A 15859-nucleotide genomic window follows, 5' to 3' on the forward strand; every position below is an offset into this window, starting at 1 on the left:
AGTTTTAACAGGGACTCATTCAATTGGGAAGGTGGAGCGCTCGGGAGCAGATTAGCATACGCTTGTTTACTCATCTTCTGAGGGATTTTTCCCCCTCTTTCCTTTCATTTTGTGAAGAAGGAGGGAGGGGAGGGGGGACTTTGGGGGGGGAAAGGGGGCTGTGGCTTGTGTTATAAAGGACGCAAAAAATAAATAAATTAGAGCATCTTTGGGGGGGAGGGAATTCAGCGGATCGGTGTCTTAGAGGAGCTTTTTTTTTTAAGAACGAGAATTCATATAAAATAAAATGAAATAAAACAAGGAGGAAGGCAACCAGCTGTTAGGGGGGGGGGGAAATAAGGCAGATAAAGGAGCGGGGAGAGAAATTAATTGCCAAGCAGGAGGAATTGGGCTGTATTTTTCAAAGGTGGGGGGAGTGGAGCACACCTTGAGGAGGAAAGCGAGAAGGAAAAGAAAAAAGCAAGTGGAAGGGGGGGCTCGCCCAAGAAGGGTGAAGAAGCGAAGAAAGTCGAGGCGCTGAGGCTCCCAAAGCTGGCAGCTCCGGGCGGCGGTGCAGGGGCGAAGGGGGGGCGGGGGGGACCGTCGGACATGCGGCTCTGGAGTTGGGTGCTGCGCCTGGGGCTGCTGAGCGCCGCGCTGGGCTGCGGGCTGGCCGAGCGCCCCCGCCGGGCCCGGAGAGACCCGCGGGCCGGCCGCCCCCCGCGCCCCGCCGCCGGCCCGGCCACCTGCGCCACCCGGGCGGCCCGCGGCCGCCGCGCCTCGCCGCCGCCGCCGCCGGGCGGTGCCTGGGAAGCCGTGCGCGTCCCCCGGCGGCGGCAGCAGCGGGAGGCGAGGGGCGCCGCGGAGGAGCCGAGCCCGCCGAGCCGGGCGCTCTATTTCAGCGGGCGAGGCGAGCAGCTGCGCCTCCGGGCCGACCTGGAGCTGCCCCGGGACGCGTTCACGCTGCAAGTGTGGCTGCGAGCTGAGGGGGGCCAGAGGTCTCCAGCGGTGATCACAGGTAGGCGAGGGCGCCGCGGCGGGTGGCGCGCGGTCCCCGCGGCCCCAGGGGCGCGCGGGTGCGGGCGGGTCGGGGGCTTGCGGGTGTGTTGGCGCGGGAAGCGCCCCGGCACCCAGGGGATCTCTGAGCCTCGCTTTGCCCCATCTGCGGAATGGGCGCGCTGGGAAGGGGTCGCCGCTTAGCCCCCCAGGCGGGAGCGCAGGGAGAGCGCCTGGCCTCCCGGGACTTGCAGGCGCTGAGAGCCGGTCCCTGGGGAAACCTCGTGCACGCAAACGGTGCTGGGGATGGTGAGACGTCCGCCTCCGTTTGGGATGGAGGCGAGGGTGACCCAATTGAGAGGCATGTGAAAAGAGCCGGGGGAGGGGGGCTGTTGATTTCTTTGACTTTAATGGAGGTGAACCCCCTTCCCTTGGCCCCTTTACCCTGAAAGGCTGCAAAGACAGGTTGTTGTGATCGCCAAGACTTAGAAGTCCTCCAAGTGCCCCAAAGTTGCTCTCTGCTTGGCGCCTGCCTCTGGGATTCACCCCCTTCAATCCCTCCGCGCCCCCGACCATCCCAAGTCTTTGCTTTTAAAGCCCACGTTGCAAGTCACACAGGGCAGGGGCGAGAGCGTTCTCTTGCACACCCCGCCAGTCTTGCCCCTGCTCGGCTGAGAACGGGGCGCTTTTCTCATTTGGGACTTTTATGAGCCCGTAATGAATTTGAGTTCTCCCTCCTCACCCTCCCTCCCTCTCCCCTTCGCAGTTCCACAGCAAAGCCCGTAGTGAAACCGGACACTTTGCGAGGGCTGCAAACCTTAGAAATGCTCCAACATCCATTTTTCCCTCTCTAAATGAATCTGCGGCAATGCCTTTAATAAAATTGGGGGGCGGATGGGGGACAGAGCTGGAGGAGAGAAGGAAAAGTTTTGCCTCTTCTGCCCGGGAGATTCCCTTCCTGTGCAAACAGTCTTGCCATCTCCTAGGACGTCTTAAAGTGAGAAGGGGTTCCCCCTTCAAAGCAGCCAGGGAACGTGTGGAGGCGTTTTGCGATCCCACCCCCTTACACACACACTTTCTTAGAAGGGAAAGCTCTGAGCTCTTCCGCCAGTCCTGCTTCTTTCTCTCTTGGCGTGGACTTTCGTAAACACTGTGCTGACTCTACCCTATTTACATGAAGTCCATTTCGGGGGAACCAAACTCCGCTGGTCTACAAGAATATGCCTTCAAAGCTCCCTCTCTCCCGCTGCCGCTGCCCAGAGCAAGAAAGTGACTTTCCCCCACCTCTGACGTCATCATATGCTATTTTTTTCTCTTTTTTTTTTCCCCAGGAAGGAGAGGGAAACTGAGCTCCTTGGCTTTGAGCCCCCAAGCCCTAGACACGGGGGCCAGGGAGGGGGTGTATAGTATAGAGGAGAGGAGAGAGGTTATTCATAATAGTGATGATGATGGTGATATTCAGGGTTGTGTTATGTTTACTTCTCTTTCGGAACATATGACCAGCTCAGAGCCTGCTGGGTCCCGATGATAAAAAAATGAATAGCTCTGATTATTCCTGGTGTTTACCTGTCATGCGGTGATTCGGAAGCCTTCCCCTCCAGAGAGGAGAGCCCAGGGTTATATAGGTATTGTCAATGAAAAGGTAGCAGATACATTTAAAAAAAGAAATCTGTATATATAGAACACCTCGGGTTCCTCGGGAGCCTGCTTTATAAATATCTGTAATTCAGACAAGGAGCCTCTCTTCACACGCCTTCTGCTGAGCACTCTCATTCACTCACACACAAAGATCGTGCAGTAAAATACTTTAATTGGACGGGGGACGTAAGGTTATTATTGCTTGTATAAAATGCCTGGTCCATTTTATGTGTGGAAATAACATTCCACTCAAAACAAAAAAAAAAGAAGAAGAAGAAGAAGAAGAAGAAGACGAAAGAAAGAAAGAAAGCAAAAAGCAAAAAGCACTGCTGTCGTGTAGCCCCAGAAAGCCAGGAGCTTTTCTCCGGAGGTTTCGGGTGGATTTTTTTCCCTCCCCTAGTTGAGTCTGAGCCAAATTTGGCGGTGTGTAAACACCTGGCCCTCAGCCAGAAAAGACTCACTCTCTCGTATCCTCCACACCGTACAGGCTGTTGGACTAAAAAGAACCTGCTTCTCCTTGAATTAAAAAGCAAACAAACAGAGGTTCTTTGCCGAAGCACTTTTTCAGCTCCTTCCTTCGTGTAAGTCGGGGCTGGGAGCAGCAGGGCCAAGGTGGGCAGCGGGCATGCCGGTGCCAGGCCACGTCTTTCCCGCTGCGACCTCGGGTGCCCATTCGCTGCCTGACCTCTGCTGACTTCCTCTGCCTGGGCGTAGCCACTTTCGCAGGAATCCCTGGTCACCTATCTGGAGACAGCAGGCACCGCTCAGCAGGGACCGCGCTGCTATTTCAGGCTGTCAGGCCAGGCCGCCTTACATCACTCTTTGCTGCAGGATTCAATTGGGTTTCGTCAAGGTCTAATTTTACGGTGCTGTTAACCGGGTCTGTCGTCTGGCAGAGGCAGGCCTTGCTGCTCCTGGTAGGCGGGCTGTGCTCCCAGATCCACCCGGGATGCTATTTCTGCCCCGGTTCAAACTTCACTGACACCGGTTCAGACAGGCGCTGGAAGAGGCAGAGGGAAGGCGAGGAGGAGCAGTTTGCTTCTGAAGCTCAGAAAACTTGCCTTTTATTTTTCTGAAAGGGAAGGGGGGTGGATCTGCACACACGCACACACACGTACACACAGGACAGGCTTATGCAGGCAAAAAACAAAGCCAAAGTTGAAAAGTACTGGTGTGCAGGATCCTCCACGTCCCGTCAGGGATGGGTGGTCTTAGGATGGAAGAGTCCTTCAAGGCTATTGTCAAAGGGGTCCTCAGAGCTTACCAGGGTCAGTTTTCTCTGGCTGAATTGGGACACAGAGGCACAGAAAGGGGAGGGGTGGGTGCTGGATGACACGGCCCCTCAATGGCAGGAACTAGGGTTTATTCCTGGGCGTCCCCTCTTCAGGCTTGGCTCCGACACTGCTGAGAGAAGGTGTCTAATGAGCACCATCACCTCTCACCCGGCCCACCAGCCAGCACAGCCTCAGCTTTCCTGCCCAGTAATCTGGGCTTCCTTTCAAGTCCAGAGGTGGGGGGGGGGAGGTACTTTCTGACACATCCCTTTACTTTTGTATCACACCAGGAGGATCCAGAATCTTGCCTCTCTTTCCCAAATGACCCCGCCCCCCCCCATGTCCCTTTAGTTTGAAATTAAAAAGAAGAAAAAGAAAAGCAGCAGTTGATCTTGTTAAAGTTTCTCCTGACCTGTTAGATAAGTGAAATGTGGACCCCCCAAGTGTGCCTGTGCCCCCAGCCTCACCCCTTAGCTATCCAGAAGCCCTGCTCAGAGAAGTTTTACTTGAGTCCCACCCAGCACCTCTGCTTGCCAGGTTCATTTCTTTTGTTCTATATGTTGGACTGTTGAGTTTGCGGGCCAATCCAAAGAGTCTCTTTTCATCCATCCCTTCTGTACCCCTCACTGCCCATTTCCCATCCAGTCCCCCAAAATGAGTGTTTCCATTTGCCCAACTTCATGAGTTTGGTAAAATGGAAGTCTAGATTTCAAGGCATCCATATATTATCATGTTCTTCCCCCAAAATTTACAGTCACACCTGGGGTCTAGAGTGATCAGAAGACAGTTTTAGTCGCCAGGTTCCCTGTCCCTAATTGGCTGTGTGACCTTGGCAAGCTAGTTGACTGCTCTGGGCTTCAGCCTCCTCTCTGACAAGGTGAGGCTAGTTTGAGGACCTATCTCATTGTGTGAGCTCATATGTGAAAAGTACTTAGAACAGGTCTTGGTGGACAGCAAGAACTCAGGAAACTTCCCTCAAATTGTTGTACATGATTTTCTTGTTGTACATGTACAACAAGACTGTTGTACAGTCTTGGCTTTCTAAGTAAGGACACTTACAAGCAGGAAGGAAACTGAATCTTTCAAGGTGCCAGGACCTGTCTGCTTGCATAATTCTTCCTCAGCTCATGCAGGGAGGTGGGTATCGTCAGCTCCTTTTTACGTCAAGGAAATAAGTCTCAGAGAGTCGAAGTGACTTAGCCCGAAGCCCCACAGCACATCAGGTGGGCAGAGCCCAAATGCTGCATTGCTGTGACTGACCATATACCTACAGGTGAAAGAACATTCTGGATTTGAACCAGCAGACCTGTCTTTCCATGCCAAATTATCAGGCAGACCAGTCTTGGGATTTCTATTGCCAGTTACCTGCAGTGTGATTTGAATCAAGGCAGTTTATATTCCTTGGTTTCCTCATCTGTAAAATGGGTGTATTGATAGCAGGATATTTCACTGGAATAGACAGGCAGTTAGTAGGTGGTGCCGTGTCAGCTCATGACAGGAACTTCGTCAGTGGAAGAGCTGGATCTAGTGAGTAAGCACGTGCCCTTTTCCAGCTTGGGAGATTGGCCTTCAGAGAAGGGGGGTCCATTGGACACTGTTGGAGCTTCTCCTTGAGTTTCTGGGGTAGTCTATCTAGAATAGACAGCACATCTCAGGGGACAGTTATAGAATCCCTCAAATCCCTTTCCTTGCCCTGGAATGACTGCTTGGTGCTAAGAGCTTGATGAAATACTGGGATCAGTTGATAGCAAAATCATTTTGCATCAGGGGGAGCATAAGCCTCAGGAATTCCTCAGGAACCGAAGGCTGACAGTGTCAATGTGAGGTCCAGATGCCCTTCAACTTCCTCTTTCACTGAGCAGCCATTCATGTGGACAGATAGGAGTGACAACGACCTCATTGCCCTAGCCCCTTAGTGCAGAGGAAAGCAAACTTGAGGATCAGACATGTAGAGTTCAAGAGTGTGGGGTATGCAGGGTCATCCCTGCATGGACTGGATGAAGAAACTCATTTTCAGGTCCTTAGGGAAACTGAAGACCAGCATCACTCAGGGGCTGCCTCTCTCAGAGGCACCTGGAGATCATTTGGTCCAGGAGTGCCTATCCCTGGCAGCATGTGGAATCACCTGCCTTTATGACATCTCAATGCCCACACCACATCTTGGTGATTCTGATGTGATGGTTTTGGGGTTGGCTGGGCACTGGGGACTTTTCAAAGCCTTCTCCCAGGGGGGAGAATCACTGATCCAGGTCGTTGTCTCTCAGCTCTCCATGTGGGAAACTGAGGCTCAAGGGGGAACTGGCACCCTCTGCTTCCCAGACTCATTAGTGGCTGAGCTTTTAGAGAAATTCAGCTGTTCCAATGCTGAGCTGCCAAACACAAGAAGGGCCTTTTTTCCATTCTCAGTTCCCCTTGTGACCCCAAACCTCTCAGGGCCCAGGGTCCCATGTATTAAAACTTACCCTCTCTTTGTGGTGCTGCCTTAAAGTGAAAACACTTCTGTAAGGAGGTAACACACTGATACTATGCCACTAATTTTAAACGAATCTCCAGGAATAGGGGGTATAAAGAAGGGAGGCTCAGCTCTGAGATATTTCCCCCTTTGCTCTGGGCTGGTCCCGTAGCAAGGGGTGTGATCCTAGAGGTCACTCTGAAATCAGCACTGTCTACTGTGTCTCAGATGAGAAAGAAAGCCCTCCAGTGACCCCAGATACCTCCCCCAGCCACCGTGCACCCTGTCTGCCGTTGGCCTGACTGCTGTTGGCCTAGGACTAGGGAATCCAGCAGGCTCCTTTTCCTCCCCTTACTGGTCACCGCCTCATTGGACATGAATTCTTTCTTTCAGTGTTATCTTCTTGCTGTCCTGAGTTCCTCTTTATACCTTGATGCATTCACTGGAAATGCTCAACTGAGAATGGACTTGAAGGCTCTTGGCCCCTGGGCTCCTTTAAAGACCTAAAACTGGGACTCAGGAGCTCTGAGTTCAAGTACTGGCCTTGTGACCTGGGTCTCTGACTCCACCAGAGTGGCCTCAGGTGAGAGCATTTCAGGTGTGGTGCATTCAGCATCCCTGTCTGTCTGGGTTGTCTCAGGAACCAGGTAAGACAACAGGAACTCTTGACCATGATCTGAACCCCGTCCATCCACATGTCAGCAGTAGGAGGAGCCAGAGTGAGAGGTGGGAGGCATTTGTGCAATCAAGGTCATTCCTGGAAGAGTGCCTTAATTACAAATATTCATACTGTGCATGATAAGTAGTGATCAAATTAGTAAACTTTCAATATCTGTGACTCATTGGAGGCCCAAGATGTCAGAATTTTACCAGCATCAGATCCTTCCACTTGCTGTGTGACCTTGGCCACCTAACTGCACGTCCCTGAGCTTTAGTGTCCTCAGGGTGTAAAAGGAAGGTGAGGAAGAGCAAGGGCTCTCAAACTCTGTCCCACCATCTTAGAGATCCCCTGGGGGGAGGCTGAAGGGGTGATTTCTGGCTCTCCCCACCTTCCCTTCACCTTATTCTGCTTAAATTGTAAAAAATTCCTTTTGAAGGATTATACAGGTTTTTCAATTACAGAGTTTGAGTGAACATGGACTGACCTCAGGGAATTATTAATTTTGTAGATATGATATTTTTATTGTGTGTTTTTAAGGCTCTTAGACTGTGACAGTCATACTGAAGAATTTATGGATACAAAGACATTATGTCTCTTTTGTTTGTTTAAAATTGGGTACTGGGGGTGTTAGGGTGGTAGGTGAAAGAAGATCGACAAGCTGATAATTATTGAAACCAGGTGACAGAGACATTGGGCTTTCCTACCTTTTTGGCAGTTCCTCTGTGTGCGATTGAAGATTTCCCTGATAAAAAGACCTAAAGTTATGGGTTTGAGAGCCACAGGAAGTGTCGAAGTCTTAGGTCCCTGCACATTTTATGAGTTGATAGGTTTCCAAATACAGAGGCCACAACTTGGAGAAGGTTAGGGTCTTTTCCAAGGTTGTGCAGTCAGAGCCCAGTCCAGAATTCAGACTCTCAGAGCTTCTTCTGACCTTCTATCTGTTCACCTGTAAACTCAGGTGATGGACCATCCTGGGAGAGCTTGAGGAGAAGGAAAGAAGTAGCGGAGCCTTAGGAAGGGCAAGAGGAATCTGGCTGGGAAGTCAGAAGCTTTTGAGTGGGAACTTTGCTATATGGAATATCCCACACACTGTGAAACATTAAACCTCCTTGAGTCTACCCCTGGGATCTGCTAGTCATTGTGACAGTCCCAAACCTATTGTGACAATATAGACACATTCATCCCCATCTACACATACCCATAAGTCCCATTTTCCAGGATCCTTATTTCTGTTTATCTTCAGCTGTCTGGGGAACCTCCTAGAACTCTGAGGGAATTACCTTCCATTGCCTGATCTCAGGAAGAGTTGACACCATCAGAAAATAGGGATTAAGGGGCGTGTTGATGCGGAAGTATTTTGTAGTGGTTAATCACAGGACTTGGGAGTCAGACTGGCTAAGTTTGATTACCCGACTCTCCCACCTGCTGGTTGCACGACCTTGGACAAGTTACTTAATATCTCCTGGCTTCACTTTTCTCTTCTGCAAAATGCGGATAATACTGGCTCCTACTTCATTGGGTTGTTTTGAAGATTAACTGGGCCTCCATGTGGAAAACGCTTAGTAATGGAATCTAGACCATGGGTAAGCATCCAGTAAACGTTAACTCATATTGCTATGATGTGTGTCCTGTCCTTGCCACACATTACTTCCAGTTCTCTCACTCTGTGACTTAGGTGTGCTTATCTCCTTGCCAGAGCTGGGAATTGTCTTTCCCTCCCTTATAACTAAGGAAAGGTGGATTGGTCTCACCTTAACACAAGACAAAAATAAAAATGAGAGACAAAGCAGAAGATACACATCATTGTTTCATGTTACAAAAAGTTTGTATGATCCTTGTAGAGAATCTAAGACATGTGAACTAAAAGAAAGGAGCAAAGTAAAATGCATCCTTCCCCTGGGTAGGCATTTGGCAAGGATTTATTGCGTTCTCGCTGTGGGCTAGGTCTAGTTTTAGAGCCTGAGTGCGATACAGTGAAGAGGAAAGTATATCTGCCCTCAGAGAATTTGTATTCTGGGGAAGGAGGGTGGAGGCGGAGTATAAATGAATAAGGGAATATATCATGCCACGTCTGGTGAATGTTTATGAAGAAAAATAAAGAAAGGTGTCTAGGGAATGGAATGTGGGATGGGGGTACAGGAGGAGTAAGATTTGAAGGTCATGGGGAGACAGTAGTGGGAAGTGGCATGGAGGAGAGACCTCAGGGCAGACCCCAGGCTCTGGAGAAAACCAGGGCGTGCTGGGAAAGGACGAGCCATGGGCTGGGAGCTGGGAGACATTAGTTCTAGACCAGCTTAGTCAGTGACTCTAGGCAAGTCACTTTCCCTCGTGGGGCCAATTTTCCTCATCCGAACAACGGGGTAAGGAGGAGTTTATTTATCTTTGCCCTAGAGACCCTTCTAGCAGATATCTCCTAGGGTTGTATAATCTTAATCAAGGTTGTTCTAAGACAGAATTGTAAAGTTGGCAGTAATTCCAGTGTTCTTCCCTTTTAGGTACACTTTCCTCCACTAGGTGGTGCCTGGGCCTGTCCACCTCAGGGGCCAAGTGCCCACACACTCTGCTTCCTGTCTGCCAGCAACACTCCTTGAAAAAGGACATGCCATTCCTTTTTGCTAAAGGATTGTTGACTGATAACAACTCAGAATGTTACTCTTGCATTGACATATAGACATTAATGCCTCCCCCAAAAGGTTGTATTAAGAAAGCAATGTACTAACGGCACACAGTCAAAGACTGACTGAAGACATTATTTAGGGAATACTGGTACTTCCCAATAGCTGGAAGTCATCTCATTAATAATATTATTAATAATAGTGGACATAAATATCCAAAATACTGAATGACTGTCTTAATGACTATTTACATGACTAATGATTAGCATATTCAAATTTCATAATTTTTTTGCTATACAAAAGTCATTCCAGGCAAGTTCCTAGACATCAGAGCAAGCTCCTGACCTTTCAGTCTTTTCATTTCTAATCAAATCATATCATGAATAAAAATCTAAAACTCTCAAGTCTACGGCCACCTCTTAGCCTGTTTTCCTTCCCGGAATCCCTATTTCTGTCATAGATAAAGTACTTCTTGCTCGCTCTTGCCCTCCTCCCTTGCACTCTCTCCCTACTCCTCATCCCTAACACATTTAGTCTGGCCACTTAGATTTTTCTTCAAAGGAGAGAAAGCAATTTTGTTTCCTAATATTTTATGATACAACCCAAGGTCCATAAACCCTGGACAGTAGGAAAGATGATCCTGTTTCAATCTTAGAGACCCTGAAAAGATTCCAGATTCCAGTTCATGTGAAGGAAACAGAGACAGAAAGTCTAGGATAAGGTAGGTCAGAGCTTGGGATCTAAGTATGCAGATAGTGGGAATATGTGATAAAGTACAGAACACTGATCTAGACTTTTCCCTTCAAGTTAGCAGTCTGACTTATACCTGTGGCCTGTTTAGTCAAGAATGCATTCCTGTATCTGCCCCATTGCCATTTTCCTCAATTCCTCTTGTTCTCTCAGCAAGAAATGTGGCTGGGCAGAAGGTGACCAAATGTATTTGCATTAAAGGAGTTATTTTCCCCTATGAGCTTGGAGGTCTTTCAGCTGCAAAGGCTGATGAGAGAATAGAGAAATATAATAGGCCAATCACAAGCAAGACTGCCTTATTCTAAGAGATGCAGAGTATACCAGCAGAGGACATAAGAAGTGAAGATATACTGAACTCTGTTTTGGTAAGTTACATTCATGTAAATGCAAAGAAGCATGATCTATGAGAGTCAGAAGGACTCATTTGAGCTATTCATTCCATGCATGAGAAACTGAGGCTTGTTTAGGAAAGTGAAATCAGTGACGAAACTTGGTGACATCCACTGTTTTCTGTCTTAGGCCACTGCTAGCTCTACTTGTCTCCAGGCTTTTCACCCTTCCCCTTGAGTAATTACCATCTCCCTGTTGATGAGCATCATTTATCTCCAGATTCCACTGGACTCCCAACTCATAGATTCAGCTACCCACTGGAAATATCGACATGCACTTCAAACTCAGCATGTCCAAATCCAAACTCTCATTCCTCCAAATTTCCAATGTCCTCACCTACTATTGCCTACTCTAGATACATCACCTTCCATATTCAATCAGTCATCAATACCTGTCTATCTAACCTCCTTACATTTTCATAGCCAACCTTTCTTCTTGGGCCATTTGCCTTTCTTGCTTTGACTATTTCTCTAGTTTTGTAAGATCCATTTCTCTGAGCCTAAAGCCCTATAGCCCCTTTTCACCTACCTTCTAACATCCCATAGTCAGATCTTCCAAAAAATGCATCTGACTCTATTGCCTTTGACTAAAAAGCCTTCAGTAACCCTGGAATATTTTTTTACAGTTCCCCCAGACACATTAGACCTTGTCATGTCATTCCTTGTGCACTTCGTGTATCCCTAGAAACCATGTGAAGAATGCTGAAGCCTCTTTAGGACACTATTTAAAGTTCCCCTCTTTTGGAAACTCTCCCCAAGTCTTTCCGAACTCACTTAATCCGTCTGTTTCTGCTGTGCCCTCTGCACATGTGTATCAGAACACCTAGACTTCCTTATCACCTTTAACTGTGTACATAGTTAGGATTATACAACTTCTCCAGTACCTAGCACAGTGCCTGGTTTATAAAGGAGCTATATGTATTTTTGTTTACTAACTGCATGACTGGATAAGAGAGCCAGCTAAATATCTAATGATTCTGGGAGAAAGAACTCAAGAACCTCAGGCATGTCACATTACGTAATGGAAGCACATGACCTAGCCCGTGCGTCACACTCAAAAACATTATACAGTGCTTAATTCCTTTTCCCCTTGAGCAAAGAAGTCAGAAGTAAAAGAAACCTGGCTTTCCAAAGCAGAGGGGGAGGGGCATTGTATTTAAATGCCTCCTCAACTCACATTTCGGCCTTTCTAATCCAAGCCACATTTTAGCCTTGGTCCTCCCCTCGCAGCCCCTGGCCTGTTTGCAAAGCATTTGTTTTGTGTGTGCACTGCAGCACATAATCCCAAGCTTTGCTCTCCTCTCAGATTTCCCCCTCTCCCCCTTATCAGGTTCTTTTTGGGCCTCGAATGTCCTGGCAGTCATATCTGTTGCCTGGGTTTTCATCCATTTCCCTCCTTCCTGATAGGGGGGCCTTTCTGTCTGCTTCCCTTGATCTTATGAGACCTTGTGGTGACCTCAGGATCTGGAATTCTCTCTTCACTGTTTATATATCCTTGGGGGAGAGTACGCATTCTCAGCAGTAATAACAGTAATAAAAGCAGCTAGCTTATAATGAGCACTTACTATGTGCTGGCATTGTGCTCAGTGCTATAGTTTGAACCCACTGAATTAGGTTTATAAAGTTACATGACTTTGCTGAAGGCTCCACAGCTAAAGGGTAGTAGAACTGGGGTTCAAATGCAGGCCAGTTTAATTATATCTCTATCCACAGGGTTTAGCTCATTGCTTGGAACACAGTAGTTGTCCAGTAAATGTTCCATGAGAGAATGTATACATGAATGAATAAATGAACGGATGGGTGGATGAATGATGGTGCCTCCAATCTTTGCCAATAGGAGCATTGGGAGATTTTTCTAGAATGAAAAGGTAAGAGGGGGAGGGAGGGACAGAGGTAAGAAAGAAGAGAGAGATGGAGGATAATTTCAAATGAACTTTAAAAGAGATTGGCTAAAAATCTTTGTGTATGCAAAGTATATTTTATTTGCAGATGACTTTTGAACATAAATATCATTTACATCCACCAGCATTCCCAACCTTTAAGTAGTCACTGAGAGACATGCAATTATTTCCAAGGTGCTCTCTGCTGTTTCTGATTCTGGATTCTCTTAGGGGAATCGGATCCCAGTGTGTGTCCCTCATGCTCAAGAGAGACACATTGTCACCCTCTGAAGAGGGCCCTGATGTGTTCTAAGCCACATCTGAAACATAAATGGGTACTCATGCTGCATGAACTCGGGGGTTCTGAGCAGCAGAATGCATCTGGATGGAAGAGGCCGACTTGTGATGTGCTCTCACTGGAGACAGTCACGGCTCTGCAGTGCCTGTATTAAGCTCTCAGAGTGACTCCTTTATAGATCAGTCCCACTGGGCTAATCAGAGCTGATCTGCTGAAAACAGCTGCTATAGATCTTGTTCATCCTTTTCCCAAATTCCACTCTGGAAGAACTGGGAGTCTGCTTTATCAGATCTGCTCAGTTTATCAATGGGAAACCAAACCATAGAAGTTAAGTCAACGTATTAAACCAAGTTGAGTTGAATTAGGCTAAGCAGCACATTGGCAGAACAGTTGAAACTAGAATTCACATCTTTTCAGTCCCAAATCTGTGCTCTTTCCATTGGCTCATCCTTTACAATAAGGGGTGAAAGTTATATCTGTGGGTTCACATTAATAATGTGTTAGAAAACATTGTGCAGCCATTGAATAACTTTTCTTAAACAATTCTCATGTGCTAAACCTGTGTCCTAGACATTCTGTGAGCTTCCGTAGGAAATGACAGTTGGAGAGAATTAAGTCTCCCTCCCTCACACCCTCTTTCACCCCCTTCCCTCCTCCCCTCCCTCCCTCCCTCCCCCTTCCCTGAACCCCTTCCCCCTTCCTTCCTATAGATAATCACTGAGCAATCTTTATGTCCTTATGTATTATACATTGCACTGGGAAGATGGAGGTTGAAAAGAAGGTACAGTGCTATCCCTTGAGGCGCTCCCAGTCCTAGTGGCGGAAGCAGACTGGTAAACAGATGCATGACATCATGGTAACTGCTATAACTAAGCAATAGAGTCCTGGGGACGCACAGAGGCAGGAACACTGTGATGCTTAATACTTATGTTAGTTATGGTGGCCAGAAAGCACTTGGAGATTGCAGGGGCATAAGCGATCCCTTCCACCTGGAGAGGCTGGGTGATATAAGTACATATGTGCTTGAAGGGGCGGCCATGTGTACATATGTGCAGTACATGCCTTGTCTTACATGTGCATTATCATGCATGTCACTTGTAATGGAGATCCATAAATCACATGAGAACAGTAAACACTTTTGATTCGTGTCCCAGGTGAGGACACTGACCCAGAGTAGCTCTTAGGAGTATGACACTAGGAGATGATTGGACATTCAGTTCATCACCATCTCTGTCAACTCCAACAGCCCCAATATTCTCCCCTCATTGCCCTTATTATTCTGTTGTGATTGCCTTCATATTATCAACTCTCCCCATCTGTCTCCAGGCTCACTTGGAGGAGGCCATTTCTGTCCTCATTTCTACTTTGTTCCTATCTTGGCAGTACCAGCTGTGTAGGTCAGTGCTCAGTGCCCAAATGAATTGGAGATGCCTTCAAATAAGGGGGAAGATAAGGTGACAGAAATGGGTGCTGTGAAGAAAAGGCACTTTGAAAAATATCATGGGCCTTAGCAAGTGCCAAGCAGTAAAGGCAAACACATTATGAGTGGTATTGGTCTGGCCTGCTCTCTTCAAGATGACCTATTACTCTGTACCTTTCTTTCTTATGAACCAGTGTACTTTTCTGTTGGCTTTAAGTCCTTTCCCCCATGGTTTGCTGCCAGCTTCTTCATTCCACCCCTGGAGGGAGCTGCTGAAGAACTAGGTATAATTATGCATCCATGCTTACCTGCAACCTTCACCTTTTCTTTGCAGCCTTCCTAGAGGATGTGAGAGTAGGGTGATTGTGGGCATTATGTCTGCCCATGCTCAATGCACACTTTGCAGGGCTTGGACAGATATGCATGGGTGGATTCTAAAAGAAGACACAGTGTAAATTGACAAATCATCTGGTCCAGTCTCCTCTGTTAACAGTTGGAGACTCTGATGTCCAGAAGAGACAAGAAAAATATGTCAAGTTCCATCCCAAACTAGGACAGAGAAAAACTGGAGTCTCGTTTTCCTGACCACTCCTTCTAATCCTGTCATTTTGTCCTGGGATCTGGGCCCAGGTCTCTTGAACTAGACCAAAAAGATTTCAGATCATTGAACCCTATAGTTGGATAGAACTGAATTTATCCTGTTACAACTGGGACATCTGAAATCCAATGAGGGAGAGAGATTTGTCCAGGATCCCACTGTGAGATAGTGGCCACACTGAGGCTTCAAAAAACCTCTGTGTGTTTCTGTAGAGTCAACAAATGTAAAGTATATCCCTGCCATTGTTAGAGATACAGCAGTGAGCAAATCTTAGTAGTCCCTGCCCTCATGGACTTTACGGTCTTAGGAAGAAAGAAAGGCAATAACAAAGGCACAATGGTAAGGAGCTATAGATGTATTGGTATGTACTGATACATAAATATTACATGCTAATATATAAATAATAGTGATAACTGATAAAAGTAAGTGCTAGAAGGAAAGACTGCAGTAGAAGAACACTGGCTTTGATGGTCAGGATGAGGCTTGAATGAGGCTGTTTGGGGGGCAACTTCAGTGGGTTGATGAGCCACTGAGGAATTTGAATATCCGGTGCTGAAGGCAGGCTGGATTAGTGTACCTGGATTTTAACCTGGATGAACTAGGAAGTTAGTGGAGAGTTTCAAATGAGGAACTTTGAGATCTGATGTATGATTTTCAAAGATTGTTCCACACTCTCTGCAGAAAATGAGTTGCATGAAGCCTAAAGTGGAGTCCCAGTGATGGTATGAATTCATGGTTGATGCCATTATTTTGTTATGACAATATTTTTGTTAATGGGATTGCCAATACCAGTACCAACTAAAATACCTGAATAGCACTAGTGATTTAGATCCACAGAAGACAAGAGCAGCGGTTCTTACACTTGAGACCAAGAAGGTTTGAAGAGAGATTTGTGAATCCCAAGACATT

The 15859-nt window shown here is 47.4% G+C and overlaps 1 protein-coding gene across 1 annotated transcript in view; it reads left to right on the forward strand.

The window, feature by feature from the left end:
- Positions 1-584: 584 nt before the first annotated feature.
- The window catches only part of PAPPA (pappalysin 1), a 237142-nt gene continuing 221867 nt past the window's right edge, over positions 585-15859 (forward strand). Inside the window, exon 1 of the mRNA XM_037491904.2 lies at positions 585-997. Within this exon, the coding sequence (XP_037347801.1) occupies positions 589-997 (409 nt within the window). The 5' untranslated portion in view covers positions 585-588. The remainder of the gene's footprint in view (positions 998-15859) is intronic.

This window comes from Talpa occidentalis, unplaced genomic scaffold, assembly GCF_014898055.3.
Source record: "Talpa occidentalis isolate TD23 unplaced genomic scaffold, MPIMG_talOcc4v2.1 talOcc4.7, whole genome shotgun sequence".
Classification (NCBI taxonomy): Eukaryota; Metazoa; Chordata; class Mammalia; order Eulipotyphla; family Talpidae; genus Talpa; species Talpa occidentalis.